This window comes from Symphalangus syndactylus, chromosome 14, assembly GCF_028878055.3.
Source record: "Symphalangus syndactylus isolate Jambi chromosome 14, NHGRI_mSymSyn1-v2.1_pri, whole genome shotgun sequence".
NCBI lineage: Eukaryota > Metazoa > Chordata > Mammalia > Primates > Hylobatidae > Symphalangus > Symphalangus syndactylus.
This window is the reverse complement of record NC_072436.2, coordinates 116418007-116434027: the sequence shown is the minus strand read 5'-3', so window position 1 is coordinate 116434027 and position 16021 is coordinate 116418007. Positions and strand designations below refer to the sequence as shown.

General features: G+C 60.7%; 2 protein-coding genes across 6 annotated transcripts in view; both read left to right on the top strand.

The window, feature by feature from the left end:
- The first annotated feature begins 1038 nt into the window (after nucleotides 1–1038).
- On the top strand, nucleotides 1039–3910 carry NTN3 (netrin 3). Its single transcript, XM_055241462.2, has 6 exons — nucleotides 1039–2405; nucleotides 2477–2665; nucleotides 2762–2911; nucleotides 3044–3094; nucleotides 3205–3279; nucleotides 3532–3910. The coding sequence occupies exons 1-6, from the start codon at nucleotides 1478–1480 to the stop codon at nucleotides 3870–3872; spliced, it is 1734 nt and encodes a 577-aa protein (XP_055097437.1). The 5' UTR covers nucleotides 1039–1477; the 3' UTR covers nucleotides 3873–3910.
- An 868-nt stretch (nucleotides 3911–4778) lies between these two features.
- Nucleotides 4779–16021, top strand: part of TBC1D24 (TBC1 domain family member 24) — a 30811-nt gene continuing 19568 nt past the window's right edge. For 3 of the 5 annotated variants that reach the window (XM_063616952.1, XM_063616948.1, XM_063616949.1), the window contains exon 1: nucleotides 4878–4937. The gene's annotated coding sequence lies outside the window, so the exon portion shown is untranslated. Of the gene's footprint in view, nucleotides 4938–12255; nucleotides 12892–16021 lie in introns of those variants that run through there. The other 2 variants (XM_063616951.1, XM_055241465.2) reach the window with 2 other exon arrangements.

The following is a 16021-nucleotide window of genomic DNA, read 5'->3' as shown; positions in this document are numbered from 1 at the left end:
AGGCACAGCTACTCCATCCCCAGCTAGTCCCCAGGCCACCCAGCTGGGCTTCTGCCTCAGTTTCCCTGCCCAAACGTGCTGTGACGTAGGGCAGTGGGCTCCAGGTTGCGACCAGCCCCTTCCCATGATTAAACCCTACTCCCTGCCCCTGCAGAGGGGTCCTCAACAGCTAACCAAGCCCCCAAACCCCAAGGAGCCACCCCATCCCACCCTCCAGCTTCCATGTCCTCCCTGCCAGCTGGGCCCATGGCAGAGTTGCAACTAGAAACTTGCAGACCCAGGGAGCTTTGGGATCAGAATCTGGCCTGGTGCGGGGGATGCTGGCCTCATGTCTTAGCCCAGCTCAGGCCCACGGGGGTGGCCCCCTTCCTCAACACAGGCCGGAGACACTCCAATTTGTGCAGCTCTTGACGGGCCTGATACCACTTCAGGCTCATCAAATCCAACAGCTTCAGATCGCTGAGTAACAGGCGTCTGGCAGATGAGGAAACACGAGCCCAAGCCATGCAGCCAGAAATGGAGCAGTTTGGATTCAAAATTAGACGTGACTGAATCCTGGGTTCCTTCTACTCGAGTAGATGCTGCTTTGGGGATGACCCTTCAACTGGTGGTTACTTGGCTTCCCTACCCGGGGAGCATCCAGGGCCTCTGTTGTCAGACCCGGGGCCTTGCCTGCCTGATGGGCTTCAGGGAGTAGGTGACCCAGACCCCCCGTGCAGCACGTGGCACAGCCCCAAGAGCAGTAAAGGCCTGGCTGTGGGCCCAGGACCCTGCTGGGTGGTCCCCCACGGGCTGCGAAGGCTGAGCTGCCCCCCTCCAGACCCCTCCCGCCAGCGCATTCCTGGCTCCCCGGCCCCTCCCCTGGCTCCCGGGCCTCCCAGCCCCCTTCCCCGCTGGCCCAGCCCGCGTCTGAATCTGCTTCTGATTCCAGCTCTGCGATGAGGCCCCCTCCTCTCCCCCCTCCCCTCCCCTCCCCTCCCCTCCCCTCCCCTCCCTCCTTCCCGACCCGAGCAGCCCCGCCCCCGGCTGGGCCCGGGCTTGCGCCTGCTGCGCCCCCCACCCCCTCCTGGCACAGCTCGTCCGCCCTCGCTGCAGCCGGGAGGAGGCGACGGCCCGTGCACCGCAGGCCCCGCCCGCCCACGGCCCTTCCCGGGAGGCCGGGAGACCTGCTCCGCCCGGCCCTCGGTGGGTGAGTGCGAGCGGCGGGTGGGGCCTCCGCGGGCGGAGGCGCCGGGAACGGGGGCGACGCCTGTCATCGCTCTAGGCCCAGCGGGAGGACGCGCCAACATCCCCGCTGCTGTGCTGGGCCCGGGGCGTGCCCGCCGCTGCTCCCACCTCTGGGCCCGGCTGAGGCCGCCCTGGGGCCCTCTTCCTCGGCATTGCGGGGCCTGGTGGGCAGAGCCGCGGAGGGGGCTTCTTTTCCCCGAGGGCAGCGTCTTGGGGCCCGGCCGCTGGCTGACCCGCAGCGGCTCCGGCCATGCCTGGCTGGCCCTGGGGGCTGCTGCTGACGGCAGGCACGCTCTTCGCCGCCCTGAGCCCTGGGCCGCCGGCGCCCGCCGACCCCTGCCAGGATGAGGGGGGCGCGCCCCGCAGCTGCGTGCCAGGCCTGGTGAACGCCGCCCTGGGCCGCGAGGTGCTGGCTTCCAGCACGTGCGGGCGGCCGGCCACTCGGGCCTGCGACGCCTCCGACCCGCGACGGGCACATCCCCCCGCCCTCCTGACTTCCCCAGGGGGCACGGCCAGCCCTCTGTGCTGGCGCTCGGAGTCGCTGCCTCGGGCACCCCTCAACGTGACTCTCACGGTGCCCCTGGGCAAGGCTTTTGAGCTGGTCTTCGTGAGCCTGCGCTTCTGCTCAGCTCCCCCAGCCTCCGTGGCCCTGCTCAAGTCTCAGGACCATGGCCGCAGCTGGGCCCCGCTGGGCTTCTTCTCCTCCCACTGTGACCTGGACTATGGCCGTCTGCCGGCCCCTGCCGACGGCCCAGCTGGCCCAGGGCCTGAGGCCCTGTGCTTCCCCGCACCCCAAGCCCAGCCTGATGGCAGCGGCCTTCTGGCCTTCAGCATGCAGGACAGCAGCCCCCCAGGCCTGGACCTGGACAGCAGCCCAGTGCTCCAAGACTGGGTGACCGCCACCGACGTCCGTGTAGTGCTCACAAGGCCTAGCGCGGCGGGTGACCCCAGGGACACGGAGGCCGTCGTCCCTTACTCCTACGCAGCCACCGACCTCCAGGTGGGCGGGCGCTGCAAGTGCAATGGACATGCCTCACGGTGCCTGCTGGACACACGGGGCCACCCGATCTGCGACTGTCGGCACGGCACCGAGGGCCCTGACTGCGGACGCTGCAAGCCCTTCTACTGCGACAGGCCATGGCAGCGGGCCACTGCCCGGGAATCCCACGCCTGCCTCGGTGAGGCTTTGGAGGGTGGCCTGGGGACCTTGGACCCAACCAGCCTGCCCCTGACCCATCCCTCCCTGCAGCTTGCTCCTGCAACGGCCATGCCCGCCGCTGCCGCTTCAACATGGAGCTGTACCGACTGTCCGGCCGCCGCAGCGGGGGTGTCTGTCTCAACTGCCGGCACAACACCGCCGGCCGCCACTGCCACTACTGCCGGGAGGGCTTCTATCGAGACCCTGGCCGTGCCCTGAGTGACCGTCGGGCTTGCAGGGGTGAGCCCACCACCGGCCACCTGCAGGCCCTCACCCTCTGACTTCCCAGATCCCCAGACAGGCTTCTGACCAGGCCCTTCCCACCTCTGTCCTCAGCCTGCGACTGTCACCCCGTTGGTGCTGCTGGCAAGACCTGCAACCAGACCACAGGCCAGTGTCCCTGCAAGGATGGTGTCACTGGCCTCACCTGCAACCGATGCGCACCTGGCTTCCAGCAAAGCCGCTCCCCAGTGGCGCCCTGTGTTAGTGAGTGACCCTGCCCCGCCTCAGCCACCAAGCCAAGGCCACCCAGCTCCCTGCTGTTGTCCCATCTGTTCCCTGAGCCCTGCAAATCTCTCTGCCCCTCCATCGCAGGCCGTTCTCCCTCCCTCTCTGCAGAGACCCCTATCCCTGGACCCACTGAGGACAGCAGCCCTGTGCAGCCCCAGGGTGAGTGGACACAGGACAGGGCCCCAGACTGGCATGACTTTGGGGGAGGGGGCTCTGGGAGGAGAGGATGGGGAAAGGGAGTCTGTGCCAGCCTCCCACCTTCTACCCAGACTGTGACTCGCACTGCAAACCTGCCCGTGGCAGCTACCGCATCAGCCTAAAGAAGTTCTGCAAGAAGGACTATGGTAGGTGCCCTCAGGCCTCCAGTGGACCTTCCCACCTTCCTCCTCTCCCCACCTTCCCTCCTCCGCCAGCTTACCCTTGGAATGCCTTGACCCTTGCTGGGCCCCAAGGCCGATCCTCATCCCTCAGGTCCCCTACGGGCAGCGGCCCCGCCCCTTCAGCCCCCACTGTCCTCCTGGTGTCCTCCCCGTGCCTCCCCCTACTGCGGGCAGGCCGCCCCCTCCTGACCCCGCCCCCTCTCGCTCTCCCCGCAGCGGTGCAGGTGGCGGTGGGCGCGCGCGGCGAGGCGCGCGGCGCGTGGACACGCTTCCCGGTGGCGGTGCTCGCCGTGTTCCGGAGCGGAGAGGAGCGCGCGCGGCGCGGGAGTAGCGCGCTGTGGGTGCCCGCCGGGGATGCGGCCTGCGGCTGCCCGCGCCTGCTCCCCGGCCGCCGCTACCTCCTGCTGGGGGGCGGGCCTGGAGCCGCGGCGGGGGGCCGGGGGCCTGGGCTCATCGCCGCCCGCGGAAGCCTCGTGCTGCCCTGGAGGGACGCGTGGACGCGGCGCCTGCGGAGGCTGCAGCGACGCGAGCGGCGGGGACGCTGCAACTCCGCCTGAGCCCGCCGGCTGGGCGGGGCGGGCGCTGCTCCCACATCCAGGCGCACGTTCACCCTGTGCCTTCGCCTGCCAGGAAGTCCTTGCTCGTGTCGCGCGTGTCGCCACCTGGGCCGCCGCCCCGTCCCCGCCGGCAGCTCCCTCGGTACCTCCCGTCTGGCCCTGGGGGGATGTGACCGGCGCAGCGACAGCCCGCCCCGCACAGGGGCGGGTGATATGGCACACCCAGAGGACCCCAAGGTCTCCCGCCCCCTGGCTGTCGGTCATGTCCCAGGGGCACTGGGATACCCGGAAGGCTGTGAATCCTTCGTGATGCCGGGCCCTCTCGGGGATCTCAGATCATCCCCGGGGCCGCTGTGATGCACCCCCACCCGTGCGGCGACCCGCCAGGGAGCGCGCTGACCTCCCCAAAGACTGTGGCCACCGCAGGCGCCTTGGACCCCCATGGGGTGACAGGGCGTCCCCTGCCTCCTGCAGCCCCGCGAGGGCGGCGGCCTTGGCCCCTGCAGGCTGGGCGTCCGCGTCCGGGTGCCCCGCGGCGTCTGCTGCCGGGTCCCGTATCTTTCTTGGCCGCCTGTGTCCCCGTCGGCGGGCTCCGTCCGGCCGTCCCTCTCTCTGGCGCGTCTCTGACCCTCGGCGCCACGGTTCCTCAGCTCAGGGCCGGTCCCAGAACCTCCTTCCAGCCCTTCTCCCCCGACTCGGGAAGGGACGTCGCGCCCACGCGGTTCCAGATCCACGCGTGACCCGGCCGGGCGGCGACTCCGACAGGCGGCTGTCCGGGCCCCCGATGCCCTCCGCAGGACCGTGCCACTCCCCGCCCCCCTTGGCTTGTCCTCCCGGGACCGCACTGCCGTTGCCTCCCCTCCGCGCGGGACCGGTTCCCGGCCGGCCCCTGCTTCCGCCACTGCGGCCGCCGACCGTCAGCGCGCATGCCCAGAGCCGGGCAGGCCGGAGCCCCGCGGGCGCTCCGGGGTGGGCACAGGGTGAGAGCTCGGCGGGGGCGGGGCCGAGCACGCGCGTGCGCAGAAAGGCCGCCGCGGTGAGCTGAGGAGAAAGCGGCGCGCGGAGGTGGGTGCGCTCGGGGCGTGCGGGGGGCGCGCGGCGGGCGCGCGGCGGGGTGGCGGGTGGCCGGGCCGGGTCCCCGCTGTCACCGCGGTCGGCGCGTGCTGGGGGCGGGAGCGTGGGGGCCGGGCTGCGGGCCCCATCCGAGGCGGGGATCCCCGGCCACGCGCGGGTTGGGGGCTCCAGAGCCAGGCGCTGCAGCTGCGGCTTGGCCTAGGGGCGGGGGCGCAGGAGCAGGACCCCCTGGGCGCGAGGCCCGATCCCCGCCCGCTCGCTGGCCCGCGGCCCGGCCCAGGGCATGGTGTCGTCTGGAAGAGTGACTGTGTCACTGTTTCCTTGGGGCGCTTTCCGTCTCCGCAGGGTCGGAAATCCTCTTCGGGGCTCGGTGAGATTGCAACAGATTCTGATACGTCCTGCCCTGTGGACCTGCAGCGGCCCCGGGCCCTGCCCCGCCCCGCCCAGGGATGACACACGCCCCCACCGACCACCCGCTTGGGGGTCCGCCAGCCCCCGGCCCTGTCCAGTGGGGGGCCCCTCTGGGTGCTCCGTGCCAGGCGCCGCTGTCCTTCGGGCCCTGGGAGGTGGAAGCCAGGGACTCCCAGCCCTGAGCCAGCACAGCGGAGGGGAGAGCCGGCCCCACCTGGGCTGGGCTGCACCTGTTCCCGCCCCCTCCAGGCGGGAGTCCCCGCGGCCTCGCCACCGGCTTTCTTTGATGGCCGTGCCCCGCAGGGAAACGCGCTGTGGCCCCCCGGGTTACTGCTTGCGGGGGTGATATTAAAGGCCAGAGGTTGTCTAAAAGCCACCTGGGTGGTATGGAGGTGCAGGTGGACTGTTAGGTTGGTGGCTGTGGTTGTGAAGCCAATGTCACTGTCTTTCCCCAGCAGCTTATTCCTGAAAGGGGGCGTCAGCCTGGCCTTCCAGTGCCGACAGAAGCACTAGCGGGTGATTTTTCCCTGTTTTGCTGTGTTTGCTCTGGAGTCACCAGGTGACTTCCAGGCAGTGTGCAGAAGGAACCGTCCCATTATTTGGCACGTGGGCCGTTTCCTCCACCCGAGGTCCAGGGCTCCGTCTTCACAGTCTGTCCTCAGCACATAGTAGGCACCTGTAGATGGCACATGTGGCGTTTCCTCCGCCCAAGGGCCAGGGCTCTCTCCTCAGCACACAGTAGGCACCTGTAAATGTTTGCTCAGTTGCGGCAAAGACAAGCAGTCAGGTTCTTTCCATTTTAAGGAACACACACTGGGAAAAAAAACCAATCCAGATTAGAGAAGATCAGAAAATCTTATGAAGATTTTGCAGTTACTGTTCCTAGCCTGTGGCATGACCCCTGCGTGCACCGCCTTTTATTCTGAGGGTTGATCCCCATCTAATCTGAACACTCAGATAAAGGTTTTACATGGAGTACTTATTGGGGAGTGCTTGCTCTACTTAGAAGCCTGTCTTTCCCTGTGAAGAGGGCTGGAGCCACACTGTTCATCTTTGCTTCCCCCCGGCCTGGCCAGGGCTGGACCAGAGGTTTTCTCTACATGGTGGTTGAAGTGGATCAAGGTCCTTTTGTCAGAATGATAGATGTGAACTATTGCAGTGGCTTTCCACTGGGTTGAGGGTGACCTTCCGAGATGCAGAAGTAATCTAGGCAGGGTTTTCATAACAACAATAAATTCGGCCACCCAGGGTCTGTAAAGTCACCTGTAGGGGAGCCTTGCTAGCTCTCGCTGACCACACCTGCCAGGTCTGTCCAGCAGGCTCGAGTGACCTTGGGCATGCAGTGTTGCTCTTAATTATCTACCGATTGAGCCAAGCGCAGAAAACATATTAAATGTTTGCCTTTAGATGGTTTCTGGTTTAAAGTACATAAGGACGATGAAGCAGTTACCAAGAAAGCACTTAACATTTACCCTGTTCAATGTTTTACCCGTCTGAGCATACCTTTTCTGTTATGGCAACTCTGTAAATGGAAGAAAGGAGTCCTTTTCAACTCAAAGCAGCAACTTCAGTGACTGTTTCAAACACTGCCTTTCAATTGGAGATAAAATCAAAGAAACAAAACCTCAGGCTTTTTACTGACGACCAACTTGAATTCATTATTCAGTGATTTTCTGTATCCTTTCAACATGCGTTTAGTAAGCGAGGTGCGGTGGCTCACGCCCGCAATCCCAACACTTTGGGAGGCTGAGGTGGAAGGATCGCATGAGCCCAGGAGTTCGAGACCACCCTGGGCAGCACAGGGAGGTCTCGTCTCTATATAAAATTAGCCAAGTATGGTGGCATGTGCCTGTGGTCCCAGCTACTCGGGAAGCTGAGGCAGAAGGATCACGTGAGCCTGGGAGCTCAAGACCGCAGTGAGCTGTGATTGTGCCACTGCACTCAAGCCCTGTGTCTGAAAAACAAAACAACAAAAATGCATTTATTGAATTCACACTTCATAGGAGGCACCATGCCGTGCGTTCTGTGGATTCGGTGTTGAGTAAGACTCGGTCTCTGCCCTTGAGCTTATAGTGCAGTGAGGAGACAGGAGAATAAACACATGGTAGAAGCTCTCACAGAGGTGGACAGAGCCTTCTGTGGGTGCAAAGGCATGGCATCCAGCTGAATTGTGGTGGGGGTGGGGCTCTGAGATGGACTTGAGCTTCATTTTGAAGGATGATCAGGAGCCACAAGAACAACTGAGGGAAAGCTCCTTCCCCCAAAGGGACAGTGGATATAAAGTGATGGGCGTGGTTCCTGCCCACCAGCTCTTGGGAGAAGGGCAGTGGTGGCCCTGGGGCAGATGGGGTGAAGTGAGTGAGCTAGGCTGACAGCAGACTGGGAAAAGCCTTGAGTTCTACCTGGGAGTTTGAATTCACCCTGAGTGGTATGAAGCCTCTGAAGATCTTGGGTTTGTGAGTGACTTGATCAGAGGTGGCCAGGGAGGTGAAGGGCCACACAGAGGCCAAGGCCGGTTGAGGGACTGTCATGGCACACCCAGAGACATCAGGACAGAAAAGAGCAAGACTCAGCCAGGCCCGGGAGCTCACACTTTGAAGCCCAGCATTTTGGGAGGCCGAAGTGGGAGGATCGCTTGAGCCCAGGAGTTGCAGGCTGCAGTGAGCTATGATTGTTCCACTGCACTCCAGCCTGGTCAACTCTGTTTCAAAAGAAAAAAGAGAGCAAGACACTAAGACAAGTGACTGCCGGATGGGAAGAGCCAGGGAGGAAGGAGGGGCTGTTCCAAGATTGAGCGGGCAGTGCCACACCCCATGCAGAATGTGGAGGGAGGGGGTGGGCTGGCACCATGTGGAGATGGCGATGAGGTTACTGTGAGACGTCTGGGCAGTAAGCATGTGTTTTGGCCTGGAGCCAAGGAGAGTGTACTAGACAGAGCATTTTTAGGGATGCTGTGTACCATCCAAGCTGGGGATTGGGTTGGGTCTTCCCAGGAGAATGTGTAGAGTGAGAAAAACAAGACAGAACCCTGAACGCTGTGGACTCCTAATACAGTCTTAAAGTCAATAGGGTAACAGGCCAGTCAGTAACCCGTTGCCTTTTGGGGGAATGGGGCAGGGTAGTGGGCTTTTAATTTTCTTGTTTTTTTTTTTTTTTTTTTTTGAGACAGGGTCTTGCTCTTTCTCCTAGGCCGGAGTGCAGTGTCAGGATCAATGGCTCACTGTAGCCTCGACCTTCTGGGCTCAAGCGATCCCCTTACCTCAGCCTCCCAAATAGCTGGGACTATAGACTTTTTTATTTTCTTTTTCTTTTCTTTTTTTTTTTTTTTTGAGACAGGGTCTCACTCCCATTGCCCAGGCTAGAGTACAGTGGAGGGATCATCAGATCATGGCTCACTGCAGCCTCGACTTCTCGGACTCAAGCAGTCTTCCCACCTTAGCCTCCTGAGTAGCTGGGACTATAGGCGCACACCACCATGCCCAGCTAATTTTTGCATTTTTTATAGAGACAGGGTCTCACTTTGTTGCCCAGGCTGGTCTCAAATTCCTGGACTCAAGCAGTTCTCCCACTTTGCTCTCCCAAAGGCTGGGATTACGGGCGTGAGCCACAGTGCCTGGCCTGGGCTTTTAATTTGTCTCTTGGAGTGAAGGATGGAGTGTGGGACGCGGGGGATGCCAGTGTCCTTGCAGTGGCCTTCCTGTCTCACGTGTCTATTTGCCTTTTGGGGAACCTTCAGCTTCGCCGTCACTCTTCTCAAAGGACCTAGTTCACCTGCAGTCCGAGGGTTGCTCCTCTCAGACGTTCCCACAGATAGGGCTCTGGGAAAAGCCTTCTCAGACCCAGAGACCCAAGGCTGCAGAGCCCTCAGGGGCACCTCACTCTCCTTCCAGGACCCTGTTTCTGTGTGGTCCATCAGCACTGGCAGCAGGTACAACTTTGGAAAAAATCTACTAAGAACAGAGGCCGCGCGTGTGATGCGTCCCCCACCCCCCGAGTCCTCCACCCTGAGGGGCCGAATGGGTGAGGCCGGGGAAAGGCTGTGCTGCAGAATCAGCCCCTATCTGCCTGCGGCCGGCTCGTGGCCCCCCAGGGCTGGCTGAGCCTCTGGATAAGGTTGTGAGCTGTTATCTACCCCCTCCAACAGAACCTGCTCACGGGCGCAGGCTGCACGGCCTCCGAGGACTGTGTGTATGCAGCCATGGCTTCCCGCAACCGTCCCCAGTGTGCTCTCTTCTTTCTTTCTTTTCTCTTTTTGTTAATTCGTTTTTTTTTTTCTTTTGAGACGGAGTTTCGCTCTTGTCGCCCAGGCTGGAGTGCAGTGATGCGATCTCGGCTCACCGCAACCTCTGCCTCCTGGGTTCAAGTGATTCTTCTGCCTCATCCTCCCCGGTAGCTGGGATTACAGGTGTGCGCCACCACGCCCAGCTAATTTTGTATTTTTAGTAGAGACGGGGTTTTACCACGTTGGCCAGGCTGCTCTCGAACTCCTGACCTCATGATCCGCCTGCCTCGGCCTCCTAAAGTGCTGAGATTACAGGCGTGAGCCACCATGCCTGGCCGTTAATTGTTTTTTTTTTTAAGAGACTGTGTCTCGCTCTGTTGTCCAGGCTGGAATGCGATGGTGCAGTCACGGCTCACTGCAGCCTCAACCTCCTGGGCTCAAGCCATCCTCCCACCTCAGCCTTCTGAGTGGCTGGGACTACAGGTTCTTGCCACCACACCTTCCTGATTTTTTATTTTTTTGTAGAGACAGTATCTTACTACCTTGCCCAGGCTGGTCTTGAGCTCCTGGCTCAAGGGATCGTTTTGCCTCAACCTTCCAAAGTGCTGGGATTACAGGCATGAGCCACTACACCTGCCTGTTCCCTTTTTCTTACAGGTCATTGAGAACACACCACAGGGGACCTGGGAATCTACTGAGGATACAGATTTCCCACAATCCGGAACTGTGTGTCTGCCTGATTGTTACACAGTTTTAATTGGGTGCCACACACTGAGAGAGATTGTTTACTGGTGGGCCATTCTGTTTCCAGTAAAAGCCCTTCCACTCACTGTGGCGTGCTAAATGGAGCTCAAATCATGGTCCCTTCAGCCTTTCCTTGAATCATTTCCACCCCTTCCCTAATTACCCTCTGTGATCCCTTTCCCGGCAAGGGTCCTTCTAGCCTTCCTACCTTGGTAAACCTGTGGCCTTAGGATCGAGGTGTGGACATTAACTTTTCTGCTCTGGCGGCTTCCTGGGCTGTCCCCTCCCTGTTCCCAGCACTCAGGGGCACTGTCCTTTCCTGGCAGCCTAGTAAATCCCAGGCCTCTATTTTGGGCCCTTTGGTTTCTTGGTGCCTGTTATGCTGAACCGTAGAACTGTCTTAATCAGAGCCCCAAAGGACACTCACCGGCCCACGCTCTCATGGAGCTGGGTAGCTCTGACCAGGCTTGCCCTCTGGGGCCCTGTCCTTTGACCACACTGTCTCTGTCACTTCTGAGGCTAAGGCCTCCTTACACTGCAAGACCCAGCTGAGGCAGGCGTTGGTGCTGGGGAAGCACCCTGTCACAGCACCTGCACCTTGAATTGGCATGGTCAGTACACCTGACCTGGGCTGGGGTGGGGCCATGCCTCTGCACTCCTCTGTACTCAGGTACCTGGCACATTGGCATTCAGGAAGCATGTCTTGAATGCCTATTAAAATGATTAGGATCAGGTGTGGTGGCTCATACTTGTAATCCCAACACTTTGAGAGGCCAAGGTGGGAAGATTGCTTGAGGCCACTCGTTTGAGACCAGCCTGGGCAGCGTAGTGAGACTTTGTCTCTACCAGACATAAAAAGTAAATAAAAATAAAATGATTAAACCTGCACAACTCCACCTCGAGCTGGATCTCTCCTTAGGTCTAAAGACACTTGCTGAGAACCTGGTGTGTGCCTGGCCTTCCAAGGCACACCTGTCACTGGCTTGGAACTCGGACCAGTCAAAATTCCTGTGCTGCTGACAGCTGAGCTCTCTTGCTCTGGTTCTCCGCCTGTGTCCTGGGGGGTGTTTTTCCAGACCTGCTGTGGGGAGAACCTTTGGGCTCAGATGATAAAGATCCTGAATTAGCAGAATCCTATGCCAGCTCCAGCCCCTGCCTTTGGGTGGACCAGACCAGGCTGGGGAAAGAAAAATGTCTGGTTATGAAAGAGAATAAGGAACTGTCTTGAGTGGCTGGCCAAGGTTGAGGCTCAGCCTGCCCCTGCTCAGGCTCCGAGCAGCAGGTTCAGGAGCCACAGTTAGGCATGTTTGCACTTCCAACCATCACAGGCAGGCAGGCCAACTGGCCCATGGTGTGGTGACTAACACCTCATTAATGGTCATACCCCTTTTGTACCTGGCATGTGCCCTCCATTGTGTGCCTCCAGCAAAGAGCCCGCTATCAAGTTCCCCAGTCAGCAGCTACTTGGTAGTCACTGTGGTGTGTTGGTCACCATTAATAAAGATGCCTATGCCCTGCTTCAGGCTGAGGCAAGCACCCCTTACCTTCCTGTCATGTGAAGATACCTGCAGGAAAGGTCACACCTAGGGTGGGTGGACTAGTAATGCTCCCTGTTGTTATTTGGCCTTCAAAATTAAATTTGTCTTGGGCCCAAGTGGTTTGCGATTTCTCTGAGTCTCTGCCTGTTTTCTTCTCTGTTCCCTCCTTCCCAGGGTACACTGGACATAGTGTGAGACGCTTGGGTGCAGAAGTCACTGTCCAGTAGCAGGGCTGGGTGGATAAGCCAGCCCCACGATGGTGGGTGTGCTGGGCGAGGGTGAGGACAGATGTGGACAGGAGGTGTGGAGCTCTATGAGAGCTTGGCCTTGCCCCGGAGGTCCCATGGAGGCCTGTGAAGGAGGGGCGATTGGACTGAGCAGAAAGCGAAAGGGGACAGATGTGTCCTGCCTCTCTGGACAGTGACTTTCCCACAGTGTAGTGTGGGGACTGCAGTTGGCACTGTGTGGCCAGGGCTCCGGAAGCTGTTGTCCGAGGGGCAGAGAGGGGCTGGGTCCTGAAGGGTGGGGGACACCAGGGGAGGGTTTCTGGTGGAGGACGGTGACCAGGTGAAGCCCTGAGTGGGCAGGAGGCTGGGAGTGGGAGCTGAATTGTGCTGGAGTCACATGGAGTGTGAATGTTGTGATTGTCCCAGAGACACCTGGGAAGCAGCTGGAGGGATGGGCCTGGACCTCAAAGAAGGATTCTAGGCTCAGGAGAGGGTGGGCTCCATTGGAGAGACAGGCACAGGCGCTGGAGGAGCAGCCGCGGAGAGGTGAGGAGATGCCTGGCAGGAAGGCAGGCGGGATGAGGCCCAAGGCAGCTGGGAGATCTGGCAGCCAGTGCGGCCAGCGGCGGGAGGGCCGGAAGCCGGGTGTCCTCTGCTCTTTCCAGCCACTCGGCTCAGAAGGAAAACGGAGAAGAGGTGGAGCTGGAGTGGAGCCTCAGGCCCTGTGGTTTGCTGTATTTGGGGCCCGCTGTCACAGCACTGGGGAGCCTTGGAGAGAGATGGGGAGCTAGGATCCCCAGAAGGTGAGAGCCAGGACTGAGGGGGGCCTTGGTCTGTGGTGGGAATGCAGAGAGCTGGGAAGCTCGCGCCTGACAAGCCCCCTTTCTTAGGGTAGAGTGGGTGGGACGGGGCAGCTGTGAGCTGGAGAGGAGAGGGTGTCGGTGAGGTGTGCCGCGAAGGCTGCCAGGTGGCACCGGGGGCTGGGCCACTCGAAACCGCTGAACAGGCGGCACGACTTCTCCCTCTCCCCGCAGCCGCTCTCGTGCCTCGGGCTGACTTCCTCGTGCAGTGCAGTTTATCCATATGGCTGAGACAGGAGCGTGGGGTTGGCGGGCGGGAGTTGGGGCTTGGCAAGACGGTCCAGGCTGAGCTGGCAAAAGAAAAGCCAGAGCGGCTGGTGGATGAGGGGAGTCGCAACTCCGAGTGGGAGGATGGCGCTGAGGTCTGTAGGACAGGGTATGGGCGGGTTTATGCAGGTGCAGCCTCTCGAGTGGGTAGAGTGGTTTTCTGGAATGCCCAGGGACCGGATAAAAAGGTAGAGATGTAAAGGCTTTTAAAGTTCTAGAGGCCACGGAGCTTCCAGCCAGGACTGTGAACTTGGCCCTCAAGGGAGGGCCGCACAGAGAGGAAGGCCCTGAGCCAGAGAGAGAGGAGGTGGGTGGTGATGGGGAGAGCCTGGCTGCTGCTCGGCCCAGAGGAGGAAGGGTACATTCGGGAGAGGACGAAGACTTGGGAGTGGTGTGTTAGCTGTAGACAATTTCCAGAGCAAGAAGGCAGGTTGGGAGCAGGGGCCGGGGATAAAAGGCAGATAGCAAGGTAAGGAGGCGTGGGTGAAGACTGGCGGCTGTGCTCACCGTGGTTAGTGACACTATCACCATCCAGCCCTGGTGAGGCATGGTCCTATAGCTGAGGGTCTCACCAGGCGGTGGGGGCACAGGTCAGGGGAATGGGATCGCCAGAGGAGCATTCTCAAAATGTGCCTGTGCAGGCATCTCCCACCCCTGACATTCTGCATGGGAGGACCAGGGGGTGCCCACCCTACATGTAGCGGACCCCTGGTGGTCATCCTCCTCTTGGCCTCCCCTCTTCCCCTCACTACCTCACCACCCCCAGTGGATGTTTCTGAAGGCTGTGGCCTCTGCACATGCCCTCCAGGCTGCCACACCACAGATCTTTCTGGAATAAAAGCTTGATCTCGCCTCTCCACCCCAGTACTCTGGTGGTGCCCTGTCACTATCAGGATGGGGTGGGGAGCAGGCCTTTTTACCCGGTTCCCCACCCCCACTGCTTAGGGCAAGTCTTGTATTTCCCTGCTGCTGAGTGCAGGTCCTCCCCCTGCGCCCCCCGCCCCCCACGCCCTATCTGCCCTGCCAACCCCAGCACGCTGTAACCGCCTCCTAGAAGGGCTTCCGGAACCCATCCAGCTCCCTGGGGCATGCAACCACCCTGGGGCCTCTCTGCTTCTACATGTGTCTACAAAGCCACTTTCTGACCTCACTGCCAGGTGACCGATTTCTCTCTCAGCTCTGCCTAGCTCAGTGCCAGGCACCTAGGAGGCACTCAGGAGAAGGTTCCAGAAAGAATGGGTACACCTGAGTGCACAGACGAGTCCAGTGTCTCTCTTCCATCGTGGTCCACTGTGCCAGCTCCATTGTTCCAGGGCTGAGGCCTAGGGCGGCGGGGCCATATGGCAGGAGGAGTGTCTGCACTTTGGGGCTCTGCCTGGAATTTGTTTGTGTCTCTGAGGCATCCAGCACATTCTTGGAGGACAGGATTAGGTGTTCCCTGGCCTTTCCCAGCAGGTAGGTGGGAGGCCTGGGCCCCTCACGAAGAAATCAGACTTGGCGTGGACTTGCAAGGAAGGTCCCCCAGCTGGAGGAGGTGTCATCCCCTCCCTGGGGCTGAATGCTGGGGCCACCTCTCCCCTCATGCCTGCCATCCACACCCCGCTCCAGGTCTGCTTTTAGGCCCCAGTCCCTGCCCCGTGCAGTGTGTTCTTCCAGCCTCCCTCCCAGCACCTCTGTGATGTTGTGAAATATCTGTTTGGTCTTTGTCCTTGTTTTGTGACAAGGACAACTCCTGAAATCCTCAGAATCTCCGTGGCACTCTTTCTGTACGCTGGTGTTGACTGATAGCTTCCGGGTTGCGCTGGTCACTGGAAAGACCAAGGCAGGATTAGCGGGTTAGAACTTTCAGCCCCACCCCCAACTGCGGGGAGGGCAGAGGTCCAGAGGTGGAAGGTCAAGTTGATTGCAGTGGGGTAATCAATCATGCCTACTTAACAAAGGCTCCAGGTCAACCCTAGAGGACAGGACTTGGAGAGCTTCTGGACAGCTGAACAGGAGGGGGTGCCCAGAGGGCAGCACCGTGCCCCTCTCCCGTACCTTATCCTAAAGGTCTCTACATCTGTGTCCTTTGTAACAACTTTTATAATAAACTAGTGAATGTAAGTGTTTCCCTGAGTTCTGTGAGCTGCTCCAGCAAATTTACTGAACCCAAAGCAGGGGTTGTGGGAACCCCAACTTGAAGTTGGTTGCTGAGAAGTTCCAGAGGCCTGGACTTCTGACTGGTGTCTGGGGATGTGGGGGGCTTGGGGACTGAGCTCCCGACCTGTGGGATCTGAGCTATCTCCAGGTAGATGTCTCCCAGTGTCGGGACTGAATTGGAGGATGCCCCGCCGGTGCCCGCTGCAGAATGGATTGCTTGCTGCCGGGAGAAACCCCCACATTTTCTGGGTCGCAGATCCTGTGCTGATTGCTTGCTGGCATCAGAGCAGAGGAAAATGTGGTATGAGAGTTTTTCTAAAGAGTCCAGACAGCTTCCAGGCTCTCTCAGCCACACCCACGCGGTCCCTACCATTCCCACCTGGCCCGCTGCCGCCTGTGCCCCAGCGTTTCTGGGCACTCTGAGCTTCCCTGTTGGGCAGCGAAGCTCTCATCCCTGGATCTTGCGGGCCTTGCGCCCGGGGCCGGAATGCCTGTGCTGCCCTCCCCTGCCTGGCAGGTGTGGTCGGTGCTCAGGAGCGGGCGGGGCCTGCCGGTCTCCCTGGCCCACAGCCAGGTTTCCTCCATATCCCCGCAGCACTTAGCAAGGTCCAGGGGCTTCTGCGGGAAGCGAGAGTGTCTGCCAGGGGAGCCCGCTGAGAGGAGCGTG

Coding starts and splice junctions, on each gene's coding strand:
- NTN3 (XM_055241462.2), top strand. CDS start 1,478: ATGCCTGGCTGGCCCTGGGGGCTGCTGCTGACGGCAGGCACGCTCTTC. Junction 2,406..2,476: donor GGAATCCCACGCCTGCCTCG/GTGAGGCTTTGG, acceptor CCCTCCCTGCAG/CTTGCTCCTGCAACGGCCAT. Junction 2,912..3,043: donor CCCAGTGGCGCCCTGTGTTA/GTGAGTGACCCT, acceptor CCCTCTCTGCAG/AGACCCCTATCCCTGGACCC.